Source organism: Micromesistius poutassou (genome assembly GCF_964030765.1).
Source record: "Micromesistius poutassou genome assembly, chromosome: 17".
Lineage (NCBI taxonomy): Eukaryota > Metazoa > Chordata > Actinopteri > Gadiformes > Gadidae > Micromesistius > Micromesistius poutassou.
Window position 1 is genome coordinate 2,838,975 of NC_140287.1, and position 25,732 is coordinate 2,864,706.

The window sequence follows — 25,732 nt, forward strand, 5'->3', positions numbered from 1 at the left end:
CCGGATCAGAGTTTTCGGAATGTGCAACGTGTGGAAAGACCGAAATTGTCTTTCGGGGCCCAAGATGAAAAGGTTGAAGAAGCCCTGCACTAGAGTCGACCGCTCTCTCTGCTACTACGGTGCAATACAGTCGCCCACACCACCACCACCACCACCACCACAAACACCGCCGGAGATGGCAAGAAGCAGGCAACACTGGATACTCTATGTACCAGATTCTGCATGATAGTACACATCTTACAAAGTACTCAGAGCCTGTGTTTAATTTATTGATTTGATTTACAGAGATGATGTGGAAAGGGACAAAAGCAGCTCTCCTGATGTTATTTATGTGTGTGTGTGTGTGTGTGTGTGTGTGTGTGTGTGTGTGTGTGTGTGTGTGTGTGTGTGTGAGAGAGCATGTATGTGTGTTTCCTCGTGTTCATTTGACAGAATCATAGTTTAATGTCACTTGGCCACTGTCTTTTGTAAATACATAAATAAATTGTGAACTATATTAAAAGAGATTTAAAATATGGCCTGGTTTGTGTGCGATTATTAAGCTTTTCAGCTTTTTTGTCAGAAAGATTGACAGTGATGTTTGTTTACTGCCCTGATTTTATAAATCTGCTGAACAATGAACTTCAGGAGATTGATTGGAGGACAGTGTCTGTGGTACTGGATTATTAAATGCTGGACAGTGTAAATAAAATTGTTTGGGCTGTTCATGTCTTACAGGAAGAATTATAACCTAAGACAGCTGCCATAGGTACCAAGACTATAAAATATCCCTCAACTGATGTACAACTCTCCAGCCAATACACATTATTAGTATATGCTACACGTGAACCTCCTAAGATGGCGCAATTTGATTGGTTCGCTATCGGGATGTTGGGCAATATCCCATGATTGAGATCTCAAACTCGGGATATTGTTTCGTCTCGTCACGCTAATAAAAACAAATCAACCGCTATTAAAAACAAATAAATCCCTGTAAAAAAGTGTTATCTTGTTTATTTTTGGAGTGTTCACGTGTAGTATATACTAAAACAATTATTCACCTCAGGCTCCGTGAATAGTGGGGAATAGCCCCACTATTCACTTCGCTTTCGGCGAATAATTGTTAAATATTTTATTATTAAAGCACAAAACATAACCGAGCAACTCTGAAAGATAGACTGAAAGATAGCTTGCTCTACAAACAGACGAGGCTAGTGAGAGATGGGGAGTGGGGGGGAGAGAGAGGGGCGGGTAGAACGCCCCCAGTACAATGGTATCATCTGTTGGTTGTGGTCCGTCTGCTGTCCTCACCTGAACCCTCGCTCCCTTTGACTCAAAACCAGGATAGCCCAGAGAGAGAGGATAATAGTCCCCAATCTTTCCAGCCCAGTGAACCACGTCTGTCCTCCTTCACACACACCTCCCTACCTCCTCATACACACTTTATACTGTGACTCGATATCTATTTTTAGAGAGTTGTCGTAATGTCCCATCCAAAATAAACGTAAAGGTACTGTAACCTATGGCTAATCAACGCTTTGATTTGCCACATGTGGCATGAGAAACTCTCTAGCAGTTTCAAGCGCAATAATCTCACTACATAATGCCAAATTATTTTAGAATTAACAGCGAAACAATTAATTAAACACAATTTCTACCAGTAAAATCCCTATGATCCTATACTTCTGACATAGAGGGGGTCATTGAGTCACACACAGACCTATGACTGCTCCCTGTGTCTCCCTCTAGTGGCGGTATGGACTACAGGCAACACAACAGGCCAACCAGTCAATTTGTTGTTTTCACGCTAGATATTAATTGTATTATTATTATTATTTCGCCCTCTTAGACACGGGGACGCCGACAGAAATAACAGAGTCACGTAAGGTTATGATTTTCAATGCTATTTTTTCGCAGGCTGTGACGAAAGGAAAAAGGTGTGTTTGTTGAAAGTTATTTGATGATTGAAGTTGTGTTCAAAGGAGGCTAGATTTAACCAACGTTCATACAGTTTACCTTTGCAAATGAATGCTTGTAAATTGCTAGCTATCATTAGGACTGTGTTAATTATATAGGCTTACACATTTCAATTAACAACACTTCGCATCGCACGTTCGCATCTTTTGCACAAAATTTCTTTGCCCAGCAATTATAGTTTCCGTGGCTGGTAGTGGTAGGCTACCACTACCACTTGAACACTATACACTTTACACTACACTTTATTTACACTTTACTACACTTCATTACTTATTATTATTACTTTATTTTTTTATTATTATTTATTATTGTGATCTATGATGCAACTTATTTCTACTTATTTCTTCGTATTTATATTTTTACTTATCTTATTTACTTTATATTCTATTGTTGCTGCTATGTGGCTGATATAAGTATAATAATTTTAGTCTTGTGTACAATAAGATGTTATAAGTAATTCTGATTCAATATAGACTACATTGAGTGAAAACCCTGTAGAGAACTGCCTCTAGGACCATGCGGACACCCAGTCCGACAACCCGCAGGCCCAGGCTGCAGTGAGCGGAGCGTCTGGAGGAGCGCTGGCCGGCTGGGGAGGCGGAGGACGGGGAGAGAAGAGGAAGGAGGCTCCGGGAGCGCAGAGACACATAAAGGGTCTGGCCTGGGACTTGGCAAAAACGGGTAATGAGCACCGTGATTCACACTTCATTTGAATCCGCAAGCCTCAATCATTTTGGGGTCGTCCGGGAGAGGGCTTCTGGATCGGCACGACACGCATCAGCCCCGAGAGCGGAAGGCGTTTCGGTGCGAGGGGGAATAGCGATCAGGTTATGTTGTCGCTTTATTCGGTTATTAGACGTCGCGATGTGCGCCTGAACCGGATTCACACCGCAGAGAGCGGATCGGTGAAACAGAATAAACGCCTCATGAGAATAACGGGCTTTTATCCTTGTGCGTCCGTGGCCTGTAACAGAGGTACATCCCCGAGGGTCATCAGCACACTTCCTATGCACACACAGAAAACAAAAAAAACAACGAAAACTTTACCATTTAACATGTTGGCTATTGAATAATTAATACCAGCCACTTCTATTTTCCGGAATGCATTGTAAACACCTGGAACATTCGCCAGATGCTCATGGAAATGGAACCGTGTGTGGCCTTACAATATCTATTATAATTTTTTTTATAAAGAATATAGCTGCTAGATGTTATAGGTGTTTAATTAAAGCTGCCAACCCCCATGAGGCAGGCATCAAGCAAACGAGATCCGAACGGTGGACCTCGGCTTCCTATGTTCAGGACATTCTAGCCCTCCGTGCCGGAGTGTGTTTTAACCAGAATGCCCGTTCTGACGGCGCTCCGTGCGTAAGGACCATATTGTCCAGCCTTCTGACGGGGGTGTGCAGCAGGCCTTATTTAAAGGTTCAGTTAGTTGCAATTTAATAATCAAAGGCTATCTCCCCTATATGGTTGCACAATGCATTATTTATTTCATGTAGCCTACAATTGTAATATATAGGCCTCACGTCGAGTAAGCTTTTACCTCTTAAATACATCTACAGAGTCAAATGGCCAGGCCCCAAGGGCGGCGAAAAGCCATATAGGGCTCTATAGGAGTCGCGCCATGCAATGTGCTAAATCAATGTATTATAAAACGTAAACATCAACATGAACAACAGTAGCAGGAGGCCTCTGCCGCCTGATCCACGTGCCTGTTGCACCCCGACCAAAAGTCTACGAGGAACGAAGACAAACCGTCTCTAAACTAAACTACGTATATAATATGAAAGGGACATCTTGTCGAAAAATCATTGCAAAATCGATCAAAACTACATTTACAACATTTCGTTTTGGAGGTAGTTTTTCACGACTTGAGACCATTCATAAGCTGTCTATCGCTCATGGACCAGGCTCGACCCATTATATTTTGACCTCCATATTTCTTCTGTCGCACCAAAACCCTAAAAATCCCTCTTCATCTTTGTTCCGTTCTCCAGGTAGGCGTGTGGACAGACAGAGGGATCATCCATCGTTTTTATTTTAGGGGCTATCATTTTCACCGAACCCATTAACATTGACCATAAGAGCGAGTGACAAGAACCAGAACACCAGCCACGCACCAGCACCACCATGCCGTCCAACTCCAGCACCTCAGCCCTGCTCAAAGGCCCCGGCAGCTGTGGTGGTCCCCAGGGGAACCGGCCGGTAAGACATTAATGATGAACGCACTTCAGGACTCTGATGTTTCACGACCAGTTGAGATAAAGAGGCTAGCCTCGCCCTTTGGGCGGGGGGTTGGGGGGGGGGGGGGACCATCACACTTGATGGTCACAGAGTTCAATTTCAACCTTATTGTAATTGATCTAATGACTTGGAGAGGAAATGATTCAGTGGCGTGTATGTGTGTGTGCATGCATGCCTGCGTTTGTGTGAGAGTGAAAAGTGTGTGTGTGTGTGTGTGTGTGTGGGGGGGGGGGGGGGGGATTGACTAACAATAAGGGCTTTTTCCATATGTATCTCAAAACACAATTTTGTAAGGTATCAAATGCTAAAAACACACCCTAATGAAGCATTGTTGAAATGAAAAGCACCCTGTAACACAATTATTAACTAGCTGTAATAATACTGGCATACATTCAGTGCCATCACCTCCATAGTGTGTACTGTAGCCTCTAGAAAAGAAAACCTTGGTGCTGGTGGTGGTGGAGGTTGTGCTGGTGGTGTTGACAGTGGCGGGTAGTAACGCGTTACAAGTAACGCAAATTAGTAAAACAGTAATTTTTTTCCGGTACTTTTCACGTTCCTTTTTTAAGTCTGTAATTTTACTCTTACTCGGGTAAATAATTTGATTTAGAATTCTACTCTTTACTCAATTACATTTTCCATTGTGCCTTCATTAAAATGAGTCTTTTGATAAACACATTATCTTCGTAATACAAGCGTAGACGTTAGCGACGCGCCCTCCCTAGGTTGCAACATTGTTACGATTCCATCGCTGAGGAGACGAGTCGACCGTTACGTCTGGACTCAGGACTAGAGACGCCGTGGATGCAGACGCGCAGGAAGATATTTTCGGCAGGGGGGGTGCGGGGTTATGGTCCACGTAGAGTTTATAGAATTCTAAAGATACTATGTTACACAGGCTCTGTATTCTGCAGACCGTGTTGTGAGTGTAGCTGTGAGTGTTGTGTCTGGCTGTGTCAAGACAAATCTGATTGGCCAATCAGCTAACCAAGCCAGCCAGTGTTTCATTGGTTGTGTTCCTACAAAGCTCTTGCCTTTTGTCATATGTACAGAGCTGAAATTAATTTACATTTTTAGTGTAAGCAACTTGTGAAGAAATATTTGAAGAGTGCATCTCTTTCTCTCTCTCACTCACTCACACACGCTATGTCTTTTTCACTGATCCAATCACTCCAATACAAAAATGTAAAGTAACTTGTAATTTGAGTATTTTGAGTACTTTATAACAAAGTATTTTTTTTTTACTCTTACTCAAGTAGGTTTTCCACTTGGAATATTTACTTTTACTCAAGTAGATTTTGAAGGAAGTAATTGTACTTTTACTTGAGTATAGATTTTCAGTATTCTATCCACCACTGGGTGTTGAGGAGGCTGTAGTGGTAGAGTGGTGATGGAGGAGGCTGTAGTGGTGATGGAGGAGGCTGTAGTGGTGATGGAGAAGGCTGTAGTGGTGATGGAGGAGGCTGTAGTGGTGATGGAGGAGGCTGTAGTGGTAGAGTGGTGATGGAGGAGGCTGTAGTGGTAGAGTGGTTATGGAGGAGGCTGTAGTGGTGATGGAGGAGGCTGTAGTGGTAGAGTGGTGATGGAGGAGGCTGTAGTGGTGATGGAGGAGGCTGTAGTGGTGATGGAGGAGGCTGTAGTGGTGATGGAGGAGGCTGTAGTGGTAGAGTGGTGATGGAGGAGGCTGTAGTGGTAGAGTGGTGATGGAGGAGGCTGTAGTGGTGATGGAGGAGGCTGTAGTGGTGATGGAGGAGGCTGTAGTGGTAGAGTGGTGATGGAGGAGGCTGTAGTGGTAGAGTGGTGATGGAGGAGGCTGTAGTGGTAGAGTGGTGATGGAGGAGGCTGTGAGGACAATATAGATGGGGATGGTACTAGTGGTGGTGGTGGTGGAGGTAGATCTGGTAGTGTTGAGGTTGTGGAGTGAAAGTGAGGACGGTAGATGGGTGGGGGTGAGGGAAGAGCTGGTGGAGATAGTGGGGAGGGGTTGGGGACAGTAGAGGTGGTGGTGGAGGGGTTGGAGACAGTAGAGGTGGTGGTGGTGGAGGGGTTGGGGACAGTAGAGGTGGTGGTGGTGGAGGGGTTGGGGACAGTAGAGGTGGTGGTGGTGGAGGGGTTGGGGACAGTAGAGGTGGTGGTGGTGGTGGTGGAGGGGTTGGGGACAGTAGAGGTGGTGGTGGTGGTGGTGGAGGGGTTGGGGACAGTAGAGGTGGTGGTGGTGGAGGGGTTGGGGACAGTAGAGGTGGTGGTGGTGGTGGTGGAGGGGTTGGGGACAGTAGAGGTGGTGGTGGTGGTGGTGGTGGAGGGGTTGGGGACAGTAGAGGTGGTGGTGGTGGTGGTGGAGGGGGTGGAGACAGTAGAGGTGGTGGTGGTGGAGGGGTTGGGGACAGTAGAGGTGGTGGTGGTGGTGGTGGAGGGGTTGGGGACAGTAGAGGTGGTGGTGGTGGAGGGGGTGGAGACAGTAGAGGTGGTGGTGGTGGTGGAGGGGTTGAGGACAGTAGAGGTGGTGGTGGTGGTGGTGGAGGGGGTGGAGACAGTAGAGGTGGTGGTGGTGGAGGGGGTGGAGACAGTAGAGGTGGTGGTGGTGGTGGTGGTGGAGGGGGTGGAGACAGTAGAGGTGGTGGTGGAGGTGACGTGGGTGTTGGCTGTCTATCTGGAGCTGACGGGGCTCTGGGTCTGTTGCACTGGGAGTATGTTGGGGGGGGGGGGGGGGGGGGGGTGGATGTCCTCTTCCTCTCCTCTTCCATTACGCTGCCCCCCCCCTCCCCCCCTCATCCCTGTTGCCTGGCAACAGCCATCGCCTTAAATAACCGCCCGGCTGGCGGATGTGGCGGCAGATATCGACGTGGCTGCTGGGTTCACACCAGGCAACAACCAAACACATCTCAGCTTCACATTAGTTCTGTCTGTGAACAACTGTGTGTGTGTGTGTGTGTGTGTGTGTGTGTGTGTGTGTGTGTGTGTGTGCGTGTGTGTGCGTGTATGTGTATGCTTTTATGAAATTGTTTGCAGGCAAGTGTCTGTGTATGTGTATACACTGTGTGACTGTATTTGTGTGCATGTGATTCTGTGTGTTTGCCTTTGATAATCACAATAATAATAATAATAATAACATGTGTGTGATTTTGTGTGATCTGCATGCATGTGTGTTGTGGAACAATATTTGTGTGTTTGTGCTTGTATCCAAATATGTGTGAATGCATATGTGTGTGCTGTGTGTGTGTGTGTGTGTGTGTGTGTGTGTGTGTGTGTGTGTTTGTGTGTTTGTGAGTGCTTGTCCGTGAGTGCTTGTCCGTGAGCTTGTCCGTGTGTGTGTGTGTGTGTGTGTGTGTGTGTGCGTGTGTGTGTGTGTGTGTGTGTGTGTGTGTGTGTGTGTGTGCGTGTGATTAAAGGGGGTTGTGTTTCCGCTGGGAGTGCCTGGGCAGGGCTGGGATCAGGATGATGAACGGACAGTCTGGTTTAGTCGCAGCACGGAGAGAGATGGAAGAGCAGCCTGTGTTGCTCTGAGCCTCTGCCTCCCCCTCCCCCTCCCCCTCCTCTAGAGGAGGTACAGGGTGCTCGCCAAACATGTCATTATTTATGCAAATTCCCCCGTTCTGATAAAGACAAATAAAACGAAGGACCCCCACACAGGGAAGAGCCCCGGATTAGACGGCCCAGGACGTAGCGCGAGGAGGCAGGGAGCCAGGCTCCTGTGTGCGTCGCTGTGGATATTTTTAGGGAGGTGCTCCACATCTCTGCGCACGTGGTCCAGACTCCTCCACACGACCTTCAGAGGAATGATGGGGGGGTGGGGGGCGGGGGGCAAGAGAAAGAAAATACACACGAGTGTACACGGCGCCTCCTCACCCAATATGAATTGGCTTTTCACGCTGTAGAATGAAGAGATGGCATGTGTCATGGGATTGACCTTGAAATGACGTAGATTTGGCCTTACTGTTTAAAGAAAAAAGAAAGATAAACGCTTGTCTTCTGGTTCTGGAATAGATTCCTTTCAAAATAAAAGCCCCGGGGATGTACAATTGATAGACCATTGAAATCCTGATTTCATGGATTTCCTCTGCCCCTTCCTACTGCCATGTATTAAGTGGTTCACTTGTTCCTTTTCAAGTTTTTTCCAAGTTTTTTTTGGAACTTACAAAATGTATTTTTCAGCCAGACGGGTTCATTTCAGAACATTTTCATGCATATTTGGTGTCAGCTTTGTTTTTTTTGTTTGTAATAGAATTTTAAACACGTTGATTATTATAATCACACACTTCTTGCTTCAGAGCTCGCACAGTAACAATCACATATTTAAGGAAAGTGTAGTTTGCATTTGAAGATACAGTGAAATTGTCCTAATTCACAGTAATCGCCCTATCATCTGGTACTGGATCTAGAAAACACATTAGCCCCACATTACACATTACACGGTCTGTCAAATGCCCAATCACACAAACAATGACCTCAAACCTGTGACTGATATCAGGTAGATAACCTGCCCACTACACTCCCAGCCCCCACCCAAACTCCAGGACAAAAGCAGTGGGCAGCCAGAAAAGAAAAGGAACTAGAAAAGGGATTTCACAGAATTCAACACCTGTATGAGTTTACAGAAAAGGTTATGTGCATACAGGCAGCTTTAAACAGGTTTAAAGCTGCCTGTGATGAATTAAGATTAAATTAGTTTTTTTTAGTGTGTGAACCATTTACTTTAAATTGCACTTATTGGAAGGAAATTGACTGTACCGAGGCAGATGTGAGGTGAAGAGGGTGGTGTGTAATAGCAAAGGGAACAAGTTAAAATATTTAAGATTTATCGGTGTAGTTATCGTGTGTAAATGCTGTAGCCTAGGTGTTATGGGTAATTCAGTTCAACAAAGCATCAATTCAGCAATCTAGACAATAGACTTAATTTACTATGAAGTAATCCATATTCTTACTCATCACTGCTTTGCAGTGACTCAGGCCCCGTCCACACGGGCGAAACCGATCCGTTTTCCTTTGATGCGGTTCAGGAATATCTCCGTAAAGACGGGTTCATTGCGAAACCGCATCGAGCTGTAGAAAAGCTGTAGTACACATTCCAGGCCCATAAAGGGCGCTGCTTCTGCTATAGAACTATAGAAAAAAAAAGAAAAAGAAGAGGCGAGCATGCGCAAACATTTAGTCTTTTTATAAACATTCAGTCCGAAGGTAGCGCTTCGCGGTGGATCTAGATAGATTTGGTGTATGAGTCTGTCCGTAATCCTTTTTAGCTTCTTTTGGTAGCGGAGCAACATTAAATATTGCCCTAGCAACCCAACAAGGGACATAATGCTGCTGCAGAATCATCACAAGCATGTAGTCCGCCATAATTGTTGTTGTCCTTCTGAGACGCTGGAGGGTGGAGGGGTGGGGCGATGACGTCATTGTTTGCGTTTCAGGCGTCCACACGAATCCTAACACGAAACCGCATAGGTCCGTTTTTTTTATCTGAATCCACCCGCGAAGGTGGTTTCAGAAAAGTGCGTTTTTCGGACACCGGATCCACCGGACCCGTCTGGACGGTCGGCCCGAACGCACAAGACTTATGCGGCTTCACCAAAAAGTCGTCTCCGTGTGGACGGGGCCTAAAACACAATGCAATCACCACATCAAATTCAATAAAAGAAAAACATGAGCATACCCTTGCCTTAACCCCAAAGTGCCCGGCCCCCTCAGCCTCGCTCTTCTCCTCCCTCTAACTCTTGGTTACGGCCCTGCATACGTCTATTACCTGTAACATGGGCGCCTGCGGCTTGTGTTTGACAGATTGAGAACACAGCGCAGGACAGAGACCCCGTGGTTGCCAAGAAGCCTGACAAAGGCAACGCCTCGCCTTGTAAAGTTGGGAGCAAACCCGGGAGGAAACGCAAGCATTTCTCAGTGAGTACAACCGTTGAAAACCTGCTCCACCACTACCTCTGACTGTATCTCGGTGTATATAGAGAGAGTTATATATATATATATTTCTAAAACGGGTGGCTTAAATCAAGCGATCTGATTGGTTTCCAACTGTTACTGTTACGCCTAACTTGAACTGTTGTTTATTTATATATAAAAGCAATAGCACAGTTCACTGAAGCCTAAAAATATGTTGATTGCTGGAGAGGGTGGAAATGTTGTAAAGCAATAGGCACACGGTGAGTGAACTCGATAGTAGGCTAAATTGCCGGTGAACCGAGCTACCGTCTCTAGCCTTCTCTCTGAAGGACGCTACAGTGTGTTGCATAGCAACCGCCACACACTTTGCAGGCAGCCAGGTGGGAAGGGGTCGCCGTCCCTCCGCTGCGCGTCGGGATGGACAAAGCCCCTTAACTGTGGTATAATGAGAACATACCACAGCCTGTCGTGATCTATTGCTTAATTCTAAACATTATTCCTTGATAGTAGTAATTAGTAGTAATCAAGTAAGGAAGGCCATTAGCACAAATAACATCTTAGAAAAGTTGCGTTAACGCGTCCAAATTTAGCGGGTTAACAAGTAGAGTTTGGTCGTGTTAACAGGTCATATTTTCACACGTTAACACAACAAACACTGATGTGTTAACATGCCAGCTCTCTATTTGGCGTGTTAACATGCAAATGATCTGTCACAGCTTGTTCCATTCTTATATAATAGGGGTGATAGAAACATTACAGCCTAAAGCTAGTGATGGATCTTTCCTTGCCAAAGCTGCTTGGATTGTTTTCTCCTCGTCCTATGTTGTTAGTCTAAAACATTCCCTAAACGTGCGGTTTCACAAGACAGAAAGCTCTGCAGCGCCATCCACAAGTTTCTTTAAACTTCACCGTCCCCCGCTGAAAGGCTGAATCGGCTGCTTCTAAACCACAACTCTGGTTCACGTTTCATTCACATCATGTTCTTATCCGTATACCTGGGTGCTTGAAACGAGTGCGTAGCACGCTGATAGACTCCCGTCGGTTAGCAACTTACGCAGACCCCCCTCCCTGTGTTGTTGTTCAACATCATCATGAATACGTACGATCGCCTTCCCCCAAAGTCCCTTATCAGCCACAGCCACAAAATCCCTGTTAAAGTGTCATTTTGTGTTGCGTTCATAGGTCGAAATATTTTGTGTCAACACGCGAAAATTGGGTCCTGTTAATCCAACATTTCTAATACGTTATTTCCTGACATAATTAAGTACATAATAATATATAATGTGCTGTAGTGCAAATCCACTATCAATTGCCACTGTATGGGGACATTTGATCATGACATCGAAAACACCACATGACATTACATGACCATATGAGACATTACATCACACTAGACACGAGACAGACATTAGAGTACGATGGGTTACGTTCCGTTGGAGGACGTGACCGTGCATGGCAATGTGTGCATTGCATTACATTGCATCATGCACAAGCAAGAGTTGCCGCAGGGCCGAGTGGCGAGATGAATGCGGGATAAACGTGCAGGGTGGCAGTGGGGTTGTGCTGCATGACTGACGGAGTAGCTCACCGGATTAGTCTCAGCACACTGCCTGTCTGTTTCTCCTGATTGACTAGCTGTGAACTTTGACCCTTGGCCGAGGCTGCATGTGTTTCACTGTGTCACTTAAGGCCAAAGTATATTACTCCATGTCCTAAATCCGTAATCCATCTCCGTAACTACGGAGACCCCTCGAGCATTCACAGCTAGTTATACGCAATGCAATTCGCCACCCGATCGATCTTATATGATGACTACTAACCATGTAAATAGTGTTGAAAATAAACTTCCAAATTAAAAAAAAATTAAAACTTTCAAATCTTATTTGGTGTTTTATTGGTCCTTAATGTGCAAAGTAAACAATGTACAAAGTAAATAAGGTGCAAAGTCAAACTGGGAAAAGTGATTCAAGAAATTTTGTTAAAGGACCAATCACAGCCCTTGCCGTCTCCGTCCGTCTCCGTTGCCTCGACAGATAGTTAATCTCCGTCGACGGAGACGGCTCTCTGTGTCTATGTACAGCACTTTACGGAGGAGTATAAATCCATCTTAAGGCTGTTGCATAATAAGTCACTGTGTGTGTGTGTGTGTGTGTGTGTGTGTGTGTGTGTGTGCGTGCGTGTGCGTGTGCATGCGTGTGTGTGCGTGCGTGCATGTGTGCGTGCGTGTGTGTGTTTGCACTCCCCATCCCATTACAAATTAAGACAGAATATTAAAAACAGTGATGGGGTGTCTTTTCACTCCTATCAAAATAATTACCCTGAGCATAACTCATAACCCTGAGCATAGTAATAGAACTGTTGAAGAGTTGATGTCTTCTCAGGTAGTATTACTAGAGGGTAGTCCCATACGTTTAGTGGGGAAAGCCACAATGCCTTAACTGCTTCGACCTAAGGTCAAAGCACAGGAATGCTGTGCTGGGTAGAAAGACAAAACTGTCTCTTTGCATCTGTGTCATTCGGTGTTATGGCATCCACTAATGGGCCACAATAAACTTGTATTTTTAATGATGAACAATTGGACAACTGTCCACATTTCGGTCATTTGCTGCACGTGCAATCATATCAAAAGCCAGCAGTGTGGCTCACAGTTTAAGGACCAGGTTTTTGGTTTCACATTAGAAGAACATCAGAAGACATCTTTCTCAGAAGACATCTTTCTAGTAAGAACATAATGACAGGGGTGTGAATGCTAATCTACACACCTTAACAGGATGTTAAAGTGCCAATGACCCAGTAATCTGAGAAATACATTTTTTGTTCTCTTGGTTGATATATATAGATCTGTTCTGAGACTCTGTCAGCTCAACCCAATCACTTCCTCCCCCACTTGGCAAATTACTCCGTTTTATTAGTTCAGTTAATATATTTTTCAAGGTCATCTAAAATAGTCTTATAGTCTTATAAAAAGTTATAAAAAATGAGTTTATTTATTAATATATATTTATTTGTGTTGGTCGTTAAACACCTTTGGATAGGACCAGAGCAAATATTGTTCCTAACTCAGTAGAATGGAGGTAAGAGTGATAGAAAAAAAGCCAGGTTTTGTTGGAGTGCCAACATTCTTTCCATATTTCCGTGCTGCTGTAATAAAGTGTAGAGGAAGTGGTGGACTTGCTGAACTCCACACACATAATCCCCCCCCCCCCCTCTCCCCTCCCCCCCTGGCCTCTTCAAAGTGAACCGGAGTACGGCAGCAGAATTATTGGCGCTGGGCGGGTTTTGAAGTTTACAACTTGCTAGAAGTCCAAGGCCTGAGATTCATTCACCAAAAGAGCAGCAGCACGTTGTGATTCTGCCCAGATACCAACAGACCAGCGCATACGAGACAAGGTCTGATGCACTACAGATGGTTTTTTTTTCCTCTACACGCACCACAAAACGCTCTTGTCGTTGATAAGTAGTCGTGTGATCTTAGGAGCCGGCTGAGAGGAAGTGGCTATGATGAGCACCTTTCCCACTCCGTGTCGACTCCACTCTGTGAACGATGGTCAATCTGTCTTGTATATCTTTCATGCCCGCTGCCCACGGTTTAGATTCAGAACGTACCGATTTGTCATGACTAAAGCCCGCCCCGGGGACGGCCATAGGTCCTCACAACGCCGAGCGGTGACCCACTGCCTTAGCGGCAGAGACATGCCCCGTCTGACGTACGACCCCAACACCCATCCTCTTCCCCCGCAGCTCCAGAGCGGTGAATCCCTCAGGGAGGGGGCGGTGCCCGGGGAGAGGGCCGGCGTCGGGGGCCCGGAGAAGCAGACCCACAACGGGGACGCGGGCCGGCATCGACACATCACGCCCGGCGGCCCGGCCTGTGTCCCCAAACGGGAAGAGGACGAGGACGAGGAAGAAGAGGAGGAGGAGGAGGATGAGGAGGACCCGGAGGAGGAGGAGGAGGAGGAGGAGGAGGAGGAGGAGGAGGAGGAGGAGAGCGACGCTGAGAACAGTATCCGGAGAGAGGAGTCGGCCGAGCCCCGGGGCCGCGGGCTGAAGCCCCGGGCCGCGGGGGAGGACTCTGGGAAGGAGAAGCAGGACGGTTTGTCCACGCCACACAAGAAAAGCGGGCGGCGGAAACTGGCGCGCCCGACCAAATGTAAGTTTGTCTTTACTGGTTGGATTGTATTTCTTCTTGTGTCTGATTGTTGCTTCATTACAGCTGTGGATGAAGGAGAAGAAGGGGATGGAGGGGCAATGAGGGTCTCTCTCTCTCTCTCTCTCTCTCTCTCTCTCTCTCTCTCTCTCTCTCTCTCCCTCTGTGTCTCTCTGTCTGTCTCTCTGTGTGTGTGTGTGTGTGTCTCTCTCTCTCTCTCTGTCTCTCTCTCCCTCTGTGTCTCTCTGTCTGTCTCTGTGTGTGTGTGTGTGTGTGTGTCTCTCTCTCTCTCTCTCTCTCTCTGTCTCTCTCTGTCTCTCTGTCTGTCTCTCTGTGTGTGTCTCTCTCTCTCTCGATGGTCCGTGAGGAGGCTCTGTGGAGGCCTGGGGGGAGAGAGGAGTGGGGGGAGAGAGGGCTGCGGGGGGAGAGAGGAGTGGGGGAGAGAGGAGTGGGAGGGAGAGAGGAGTGGGGGAGAGAGGGCTGTGGGGGGAGAGGAGTGGGAGGGAGAGAGGAGTGAGGGAGAGAGGAGTGGGAGGGAGAGAGGGCTGCGGGGGGGGAGAAGGGCTATGGGGGAGAGGGGAGTGGGGAGAGAAAGGGGAGAGGAGAGGGGGATATGCCAGGTGGATGGCTTTCTGCCCAGAGCTCTGACACACACACACACACACACACACACACACACACACACACACTGCACTGTGTATTAACCTGGTCTATTGTTTCTATATACACGCGCAAACACATGAGGTAAGCTCACATACGTGCACTCAAACACAGAGAATAGCGTGCTGAATAGCACGCACAAGCACCAACTTACACACACTCACACACACTCACAAACACACGCATGCACACACAAATGCACTCACACACACACACACACACACACACAGATTAACACACGCAAGCATAGATTTACACAGGGACACTCACACTCATACACACAGGGACAGGCCAGCACACTCTGACACCCTAGCCACATCAACACAATCTCACAGACAGACACACAGACACAGCATGCACCAAATCTATGCAAATGAGCCCATGTAACCCAGACCAAACTCACTTTAAACTTGCGTCACACGACTGAAACACTTTCTAGTTCCACACAAATCTCCCAGACCGCATTCCACCTATAACTGTTCTACCCTGCATCACGTCTCCCCTCCTATTGGTGTAGAACAGAGGGGGGGAGTGTGGGAGGGAGAGAGAGGGAGAGAATTGCAGAAAGTTAAGAGAGAGAGAGAGGGATGGAGAAAGAGAGAATTGGAGAGAGAGGCGGAGGGAGAGAGAGTGAGCGGTAGAGAGAGAGAAAGAGAGAGAGAGGTGGAGAGAGCGAGAGTGAGCGGTAGAGAGAGAGAGAGCGAGAGATAGAGAGAGAGAATTGAAGAGGGAGGGAAAGAGAGACAGCAGATGGGGGGGGGGGAGGGAGAGAGAAGTGAAGAGAGAGAGAGGGGGGGGGGGGTGTTTACGGTGAGGTCTTCAGCATAGTCGACCAGCGGGCGTCTCTCTCTCTGGCGCGGGGGAGAGGAGTGGAGCTAAGGCAGGGATACAAATGAAAGCCAGCACCGCCGAGATGTGGAGATCAGTCGGGCTGGCGGGGTTTAGTGCGTGGGGCTCTGCGGGCGCCGGCAGCCAGCGCCGCTACAAACCCAGTGAACTGGGCTCAGAGCGCCGTAGAGGAGCGGCCGTACCCCACCAACACACACACACACACACACACACACACCCTCACGCACACGCACACACACACGCACGCATGCATACACACATACACACACGCACACGCACACACACGCACACACGCATGCACACTCACACGCACGCACACACACACACACGCACACACGCACACGCACACGTACACACTCACGCACACGCACACACGCATGCACACACACACACACACACACGCACACACACACACTCACACGCACACACACTCACACGCACACGCACATACATATACATATACATACGTTCACATACACACACATATGCATTTGTTGATACACACACACATCCACACACACACACACACACACACACACACACACATTACACACACACCTCCTCACCCCTTCATTATGTAGTCAGATGGTGGGGGCGGGGGGGGGGACACATGGAACAAACTTGGAGTTGGCGGTTGAAGAGTGGGCAAGAGGGGGGCTTCAGTGGCAGACCGGCCCGGCCGCAGGGAGAGAGAGAGAGAGAGAGAGAGGGAGGGAGGGAGGGAGGGAGAGGGAGAGAGAGAGAGAGAGAGAGAGAACCGGGGGCTATCAGTGGCTGAACTCTGCCTCTCAACACTGAAGGGGAGATAATGGAGGCTGACGACAGCCGGACCCCCGCAGATGAAACCTGTGTGTACCCGCCAGTCACGCTGTGTGGCGCTAACCTCTGCCACCGAGCCGCGGCGCTATGCTAACGGCGCTATGCTAACGGCGCTACGCTAACGGCAGAGTGCTTGGGTCTAGATGTGCTGGTCTTTGTGGCCCTGTACTCAAGGTAATTCATATTAATTGGGTTTGGGGGTTTTGCGACGTGTACAAGAACAATGAACAAAACAAACACACAGGGCAGTTGTGGAACTCTAGACCTGTAATGGAGATGCGTTGCGGTGCGATGCCGTCTTTGTGGCAGTTCCCCCGACTCTCTGTGGGACGTCGGATCGTGACTCCGCCGCGAACTCCTCTGTTTCGGTTGGGCTCGCTCCAGTGCTCCCGGGCTAACCCCGCTCTGCTCTGTTGAGCAGAGAACGCCGTTTATCAATGAATAACACGGCTCTGTTGTTGGACCCAGTGCTCTGAAATCAAACATCAGGGCCCTGTTAATAAGGGAATACTACATTTACAGTTTTTACTGGCAAAAAATGACCCTTTTTTTATGAGACTATGGTTTCAGTACACATTCCAGTGGTGCACATTCAAGTGTGCAGAGCAGTGCAGAGCAGGCTAGGCTATCGCAGGAGGTTAGCCTAGCATACAATCTGAGCCCTAACCTTAGGAGGTTAAGGCATTCATAGTTTAGTGCACTAGGTTAGTCCAGCTACTAATTTACTATAAGATATTTAATTCATTTATCTATGATTGTTTTTAAATTTCCCTAATATAGCCGACGCAGCAACTCCCAATCTTGGCAACTACATAGCATGACATTTCACATGAGGCTCTGCAGCGTAGTGTCATTAGCCTCTGTGGCTTGGCCAAATGGATAACATAAATGCTACATTAGCGCAAAAAAAAACGCTATTTAAATACGAAGAGGGCTTGATCTTCCAGCCGCGAGCGCCATACGTAGCCCACACAAGCGAAGCAGTGTGTGTTTACCATCGCTGCTTTCTGTCAAGGTCGTAGGTGGAGCTACGCTAATAGCTGTCTGCTGTGGGCCCGTTCCCCCGTAAAGAGGGGGGTGTACGGTCACAAGTGTGACTTTTGCCAAAGTAAACCTGGCAGCTCTGACCACTCACATGCGAACCAAAGCGTCTGGGTTGCGTCAAACGGCCTCGTCCGCGAGCTAAATGAACCCCCGCTGGGAGGCTGAATCCACTTCAGTCTGAGTTTGAATTGGAAAAATGGAGTTGAACCCGGTGCCTGACTCTCCGAACGCGGTCTCCATCCACTGATATCACGGCCACAGCGACCTCCTGTGAGCTACCGGCCAACAGAAGCTTTGTCGAGGCGAATGAGTGAGAGTTTAGAAACTCGAAGGAAAGGTGTAGCTGCAACGTAAAATCGGAATCGCCGTAACCGACGGGGCGTTGGATAGAATCCCTCCAGGTATTGCTCTCGAACAGATGGGGGAAGTTGTCTGTGTTTCAGGCCCTCCTCGTTCCACCTTATAACCAGCCTCTTGACATCATCTTCCTCACTAATCCTTAACAATCTATCAAAGGAAAAACAAACCAAATAAATGATTCCAAAGACCATGAACCCATGACCCTCCGTCACCTCTGTGTGTGGTGGGTTCTGACCCTCACCGGGAGACTCTTGGTGTTTGGTTACTCTTTAACACTGATACGGGTGTGATGGATGTGAAGACGTCTACGCTGTGACCTGCCGCTTGTGTTGTGCCGGTCAAACCCATGAATGATTCACACCGGCCGTTGTTGTTGTTCCCTCCTCTTCTCTAGATGTGGAGCACAAGGAGGAGAACGGAGGCGAGCGACCGAGGGCCGAGGTAAGACTCCTGCTCTATTGAGGACGGCTGGCGTGTGAGTGCCTAGCTTCACTTCAGGTGCATGAGCCCAAAAGGAAGTTAGGGAGCTTAGTATCTGTCATTTTTTTTTACAACCAGCTTTCCAGTCTTTAAACTCAACAGGGTTAGGGTTAGGGTTAGGGTGGTTATGAGAGTGAGGGCCAGCAATAAGTCAAACCAATTCCGAAATGGAGTCCAACAGGGATATTTAGTCTTGACAAATAACCGATGTCTCATCTCTGGGCTCGAAGAATGGTACAAATAAGCACCGTCTTTTCGTCCCACTCCCAACACACCTCGGTGTTGATGATATGTCAGTGGCTGAGTCCCAGATCCCAAGTTAGTTTAATAAGCCTGATGAGACTTCTGTTTAAGCACAGGAAGCTGCCAGCTCACCAGTCGCTGAGACACGGCTAGTGCTCGGTCCTCAGCATTAACGACTCCCTTGCACGTATGGAACTTGAAAAGAGAAATGTGCATATGCTAACCAAGTATGAAAAGACATTCACTATTCATGATCATCCTGAAACGTTGAATAATGCCGCCTGTGAGGTATATAAAGAACGGGAAAGGAGAGATGTTAATACTTTGACTGCCACAATCTTACGATAGGCTATCTAGCACAATATCACACGTATCACACACAACACTATCAATATAACAGAAATTGAAGGGGTATTTTTAGCCAAATAAATATTTTCTGGACTGTCTATTTAGTATGTACTACTGCTATGCTTTGGCGCTCTGCTTGATTTTGACCGCTTTCGTGATGATGGTTTACCGGGCAAAGTGTCGCAATCCAACTAGCTTTCTGTGTGCAGTTCATTCATCTCCCCACTTCCTTGTGGCTATTCTCCAGAGTTCTGTCCACACAGGAGCCACTCCGGGTCACGGGCTACTACCCCTTTCCATGGGTCGGCCTTTTACCACAGACAGGAACACAAACATGTACAGCTCTGTGTGTTATTGCACGACAGAACGGAACGGAAAGAGAAATGGTACCTAAGTGGCGTAGAGAGTTGAACTATCAAATACACTTGGTAGTCCCTCAGAGTGTTGGCCGGTCGCTTTGTGTGGCTGTCGCTAGGGGGCTGTGAATCGGTAGCATGTAGCACCAGCCATAGATGAACATGTCAGTCATATATCGCTAAACCCCTCCAGCCTCACCACCACAACCACCCCCAACTCCACCTCGGGCCTCCACCTCCACCTCCGCTAGACAACGTAGGGAGGTGACTGGGGTTGTGCCAATGGACGATGTCATCGTCCATCGTGATGTCGGTCAGCCATCACGATGGATGCCACCATCTTGATGCCACGCCCCCCCCGCCCCCCCCGTCAGACACACACTAATCCTAGTCTCTTCTATAGTTAACCTAAAAACGTTGCAGGGATTGCTCTGTAAATTAAATTGAGAATATAACTAACGCATATGCATGCTATTTTAAATACGGTAGCCTATGCCAGAGACGTGATGTGTTAGTCTTCCGCGATCTGATCGCATTTCTCGAGCCAGATTGGACCGTGCCGTGTCGCCAAACTGTGAGTGTGCAGCTTGAGAACATGTACAGCGAAGCAGCAGGCTCCCTCCGTGAGATCCTGTCCTCAGCAGAGAAAGTTGCCATCACCACCGATGCTTGGACTGCGCTGACTACGAGTCGTACGTGACCGAGACGTTCACTTTTTTACTGACGAGGTTGTGCAGAGTGCGATCCTGCAGACCCGCTCAATGTGCCGCAGTGTGCCCAGAGAGGCACACTGCGGAAAACATGCAGAGTTTTTGTTTCCAAATATTTAAAAACAAAAATATCTGTTTTAGTGTGTGTATGTTCAATTAAATGGTTTTATATCTTAAACAAAGTGCCGTTGCAAAGTGGAGGCGTGCAGCATCATCAGTCCTCATTAAAAAAAGACGCAGACACATTTTGCAGATTGTAAATTGACATGAGATATTGTAAACTTTCACAATCCTGCTCTATGCTCTGTGATATTTTGTTTATCATCATTTCTATTAACTTCTGTGTGGCGCACGCACAGGTGGTCATGAAGACTGGTCGTCTGCCCGTCTTTTGCGTGGATCACACATGAGCAGATCTTGCGCACAACTTGAGTCATGTCCCTTGGCTGTCCACTCTCCTCAGGTCTAAATCCAAAAAATTGCCATATATAGGCAAAGTAGTACCCTTTTTAACAAGCAACTTTTTCCCTATGTGCAAAAGCCCGGATGAGTAATTAGTTAGGTAGGTAAAATGACGAAATGATACTTTTTAAGTAGAAAAAAATATTTATGTAAAGCGACGATGTCAGCATCCACCGTGATGTCTTACTGTAAAACATCGTCAACTGCCAATTTAGGGCACGTAGCCCGACACTAGAGGTGACACTGTTAGCTTCTCAAACTGATAAAACAAACTCCTATCTATCATTCAACAACCTGATTGATTTGGTTATTCATTTATCTATTACTATTCCATTCCATCCCTCCGTAACAGGGAGGTGGAGGGAGGCAGCGTGGGGGTGTGTGTTGGGAGGTGGGCCTGCGTCAGAGGCCCCGGCCCCGGGTGTCCTTCCAGGCAGGCGACCCCTGTTACATTAGCAGGAGGACCCGCGAGGAGTGGCTGGCCAAGTGGAAGACGGAGGTGAGTTGCTCAGCCCGGGCGGCTGGGAGCCTGGACGGCAGCGCTCAGAGGCGGGGACTGGTGTTGATGGCCAAGTGTATTCGATGGGTCATTTTGGTACCTCATGAAGGTACCATCGGTCTGATTGGGTTCTGGTTTGTTTTTAGGGGGGGGGGGGGGGTTGTTGGTTCCTGTAGTTATGAAGATGCAAGCCATGGGTTGCTCCTGGTTGTTGTTTTTTTACTTTACCCTGGCTTCTGTTGGGCCTTGGCACAGTAGGATGCAAAGCAGTACACGTCTCAAACCTATTGAGATGTTTTTTTCCATTCATCAGAGCTTGGTATTGGTTGGCTTAGCCCCTGCGTCCACAGTGAAAATATACATCGATCTCCCCCGAGTGCAGGGACTTGACCGGGCGCCATTAAACCTTGAATGGCATTTTTGCCTTAAATGAGCGCTCTGAATCTTCATGGATGTATAAATGTTTGTCCAAACGGACGACTCATGTCGCGTCAAGTATCACTCCGGTCCGTAACGCCGCGTTGTTGGACTGTTACCTAAATGAGCTGTCTCTATGGCAACCAGATGGGGTTTGTGTGTGTCTGTGTGTCTTGGGGCGGACTACCACTTTTAACCCCAGCCCCCCAGCAGTTAAAGTGTCTGGGGGGAGGAATTATTGGCAAATGACCTCGACACGTTGGGATCTCACCAGTGAGGTGCTACTGGGGAGGGGGGGACTTCTGGGCGTTTGCCCTTCATTTCCCGCCCCCAAACAGTCCGATTGTCCGCTTGAAACTCTTGCTTTCTGGTAGATTGTGTCTGATCGTTGAACATTTTTTCTGTTTTATTCATTTAAGTAGTATGTTTATTCCAGACACAAATAAATGCCGTTGGAGTCGTGGGTTTTGTTTCTGTTCTTCTGGGGTTGAGAACAGCCCAGCGGTGTCCCTTACCTTGTGTTTTGTCTGGTCAAAACCTTTTGTTTGCCGCGGTGTGATTGTGGTCGTTATTTGTGTTGGTCTCACAAAGAGCTTTGATTCAGCGTACAGCGGCGGCCTGCAGGCGCGGAGGCACAGGCTGGTGTAACGCAACTCTGTTCTCTCTCTCTCTCGCACTCTCTTTTTCTTTCTTTCTTTCTTTCCCCCTCTCTTTCCCCTCCTCTCTGTCTCTCTCTCTCTCTCTCACCCTCTCCATCCCCCCTTTCTCTCGCTCTCTCACCCCCTCTCTCTCTCCGATGTGCTATGTGTTACAGTGGACTCTCCCTCTCTCCCCAGCCCCCCATTAGCCCTCCCCCTAACCCTCCCCTTGGCCCTCCCCCAGCTATAGAAATGAACCCTATGGGCTATGGATACCACCATAAAGATGAGGTTTGCACCAAATTTCCAGCCCCGGTTTCCAAGACAGCCTCTTGGCCATCTGCCAACATTTTGCAAGTCCTTTCTAGCCAACCAGAATTCCTGTCTGTAGTCACCTGACCCTGAATTCCCAGACAAAGAAATGTTCCTGCTTTTTTTTTTCTTCAGCTTTTTTTAAAGCGATCTCACTCTCTCTCTCTCTCTCTCTCTCTCTCTCTCTCTCTCTCTCTCTCTCTCTCTCTCTCTCTCTCTCTCTCTCTCTCTCTCTCTCACTATCTCACTCTCTCTCTCTCTCTGGAGTGGGGGCTGAAATAACTCAGGACCCGCTGTGGATTTTTTTTGGACGGGTCGCACGTCGGCGTGTATGGGTATGTCCACCGGCATGTTTGTTTGTTCTGTAACAGAAGGGACAGTGTGTGTGTGTGTGTGTGTGTGTGTGTGTGTGAGTGTGTGTGTGTGTGTGTGTGTGTGTGTGTGTGTGATTTTGCCTGGAATATGCTGACTTAAGGTATTTCCATACGAGTCGGAGGATCATCTTCTTAAAGGGAAAGGGTCGCTTTAACTCTGGGGAGCGGGGGGGGGGGGGGGGGGGGGGGGGGGGGGGGGGGCGTACACGCATTTGCAGATGTTGTGGAGTAAGTAGTTGAATGTTGTCTGTTTTTAACAAACAGATTGACAGCCACGCAGAGCATGTGCAGGAATTGTTTCCTGATTTTGAGTAGTTTCTATGTGCCCTCACATGACATTTCTGCAGTTTGTTTATGACATGACCCACAGAAGGTGGTCATTGCTGTTGGTTGTTTGTTGCAATGGCTATAGAATACAGTGCAAAATAAGTTTGACAACTTGTGTACACTCCCCAAGTATTAATGGAACCTGGGGAGTTTAATCAATCCCAATGGTTGGGATTAACTTTGTAATGTGTACAATATTAACTTGACTTAATCAAAAATAATAATTTTAATACCGGTTTAGAAAAAACAATATCCATTGCAATCTATAAGTAAACACGTTGTGAACACGTGGTCAGGGGAGCAGTTCAAAGATTAGCTTTGTGGTGAGTTTATGTTTTGTACTCATGGCCGACCCACTAATGTGGCTGATTATCTGTAAAGAAGTGTATTATACGACAAGGACCAGATGGCCTGGTGGTTTATGAGCCCCTCAGGGCTATCACAGAAATACACTGGCTTTATGAGGGAGAGTGGGTAGATGAATCCAGTGAAGAGGGAAAGCACACGGCAGCAGTGACCTGCAGCATGGTAAAACCTCTTTCTGGAGGTTGGCCTTCAGTTTTTTATGCTTATTACTACACCTGTCCTGACTTTGATTTAGTTAACTTTAGTTTTACTTTGTGTCAAAGTACAAGTGTGTTGCTTAAAGTTAATACCCCCATGTGTATATCTTACTGTAGAACTCGTCAAACTTTCAAACTCTCTCTCTCTCCCTGTCCTCCCCCCTGCTGTGTGGTCTTTGCCTGTTGCGCATGAGGGAATATTGTCTTCAAAGGTCAAACTCTTTTGTGTCCCTTCAAAGGCTAACTGTCATGTTAGCCTGTGGAAGTAGCGCAGAGGTTTGAGTGCTATCTTACTCGCAACAGCTTTTGTTTTTTGCCCTGTGAAGAAACATATTTTTTGTCTTTGTGTCTGCAACATTTTAAGGAACATAATAAACATGTTATTTGAATTATCGATCATGGGATAGATGCTTTGATTTTTCTTGTGCTTCGAGAGAAATTCAATTTGGGAACAACTTTCTTGGCTGACCTGTTTGATCCAATATTTTGAACTCAATGTTCAAAATATTATTTTGAGCAGACGAACAGATTGCCAAAAAATTGTGCTGTGTACAGTCTAAAATCTTTCAATGGTTTTCCTCTGGCATTTCTTCCTCTTTTGTTCTACTGCTGTATCTCCGGCAACTGTACAACGGTGGAACACATTTCTTCCTATGTGCTTGTTGTTGGTCTTCTACTAGTGCACTCTGGTTCTGTGTGGAGCACAGTTCTGCTACTGGTTTTATTGTCCATGTTCTACTCGTAAGTTCTGATTCTGTGTGGTGCACAGTTCTGCTACTGGTCTTTTTGTCCATCTTCTACTAGTTCATTCTGGTTCTGTGTGGTGCACAGTTCTGCTACTGGTCTTATGATCCATGGTCTACTAGGCTTGTGCCAATTTGTGATCAGATTGTATATTGGCAATTGAAGGGATGATTGACATTTTGTTTTTCCTACGCCAATATAAGGGCGATTTCAACTAACTTATGATCAGAATTGAATCTCTTAGCAGAACACATGTAGACGGCCTGAAAAGTGCTCTGCCTCCTTCAAAGGCAGAGCAGGGGGCAGCGCAGTCTACATGTGCTCTGCCTCCTTCTAAACATACTATTAAGACGCGTTGGACTGCAAAACCTCAGATATTTTGAATTTTCTGCCTTGCCGAATGTGCACACGTGCTGAAAGGCAAAAGAAGCTTGAATGTGTGCTCATTTGGCAAAGTGGAACAAAAAAAAAGTCAGATGTTTTGCAGACATGCGCATCTTAAAAGTAATTAGCAAATAATCAGTTTACCCGCCTGGACTACGTTGCAGCAACAAATGTGGTCATGTTGCATGTCACACGAACGTTCGGTGAATGGTCAAAGAAAAAGCAGGAGGCAGAGAGCTGACGTTACGTTCAAGTCAACGTGCGTACCTGAGTCAGATCTCTACAATCGGAACCCTAGCATTACTCTGTTTGTAGAGTAAGGTCATATCTCCAGAATCTGCGCCCTAACATTACTGTTTGTAGAGTCAGATCTCCAGAATCTGCTCCCTAACATTACTGTTTGTAGAGTCAGATCTCCAGAATCTGCTCCCTAACATTACTGTTTGTAGAGTCAGATCTCCAGAATCTGCGCCCTACTGTGCCTTCAGAGATGTTCCTGGTGGGCAGAAGGTCCACCCTATTGGCCCCGTTAATCAGCACAGGTTCATGTTGCCTCCCCTTTCTTGAGCGAGTGACACAAGTGAACAGGTCTGCCGTCCTCGGATCTGAAGCCTGCAGCTCCGTTCTCCACATGCCCGCTCACCAAAACGTGATGAGTTAAGAGTAGTTAACCACATGCATATGATTAGGAGTTTGATATTTATGATAAGATAACAATGTCAGGTGGAACATGATACTGGGATATTGTAGCAACAATCAGACACACAGACTTTTAAAAGGCAGCCTTTGTTTGATAGTTTGATTAAATTATATATATTTTTATAAACCATTATCCACATCACTTGAAGTGTGTTGCTCGCAGTCGTATTGCACCCCCCCCGGTGATGGGATTGGCGAGTGGAGGGCCATT

At 47.2% G+C, this 25,732-nt stretch overlaps 1 protein-coding gene across 2 annotated transcripts in view; it reads left to right on the plus strand.

The window, feature by feature from the left end:
* The first annotated feature begins 2,508 nt into the window (after nt 1-2,508).
* LOC311362488 (DNA (cytosine-5)-methyltransferase 3A-like) overlaps nt 2,509-25,732 on the plus strand; it is a 51,657-nt gene continuing 28,433 nt past the window's right edge. The window contains exons 1-6 of one of the 2 annotated variants that reach the window (XM_084482344.1): nt 2,509-2,637; nt 3,957-4,164; nt 9,976-10,089; nt 13,828-14,236; nt 18,360-18,406; nt 20,917-21,063. In XM_084482344.1, the coding sequence (XP_084338470.1) occupies nt 4,090-4,164; nt 9,976-10,089; nt 13,828-14,236; nt 18,360-18,406; nt 20,917-21,063 (792 nt within the window). In that variant the 5' untranslated portion in view covers nt 2,509-2,637; nt 3,957-4,089. The remainder of the gene's footprint in view (nt 2,638-3,956; nt 4,165-9,975; nt 10,090-13,827; nt 14,237-18,359; nt 18,407-20,916; nt 21,064-25,732) is intronic. The other variant, XM_084482345.1, reaches the window with a different exon arrangement.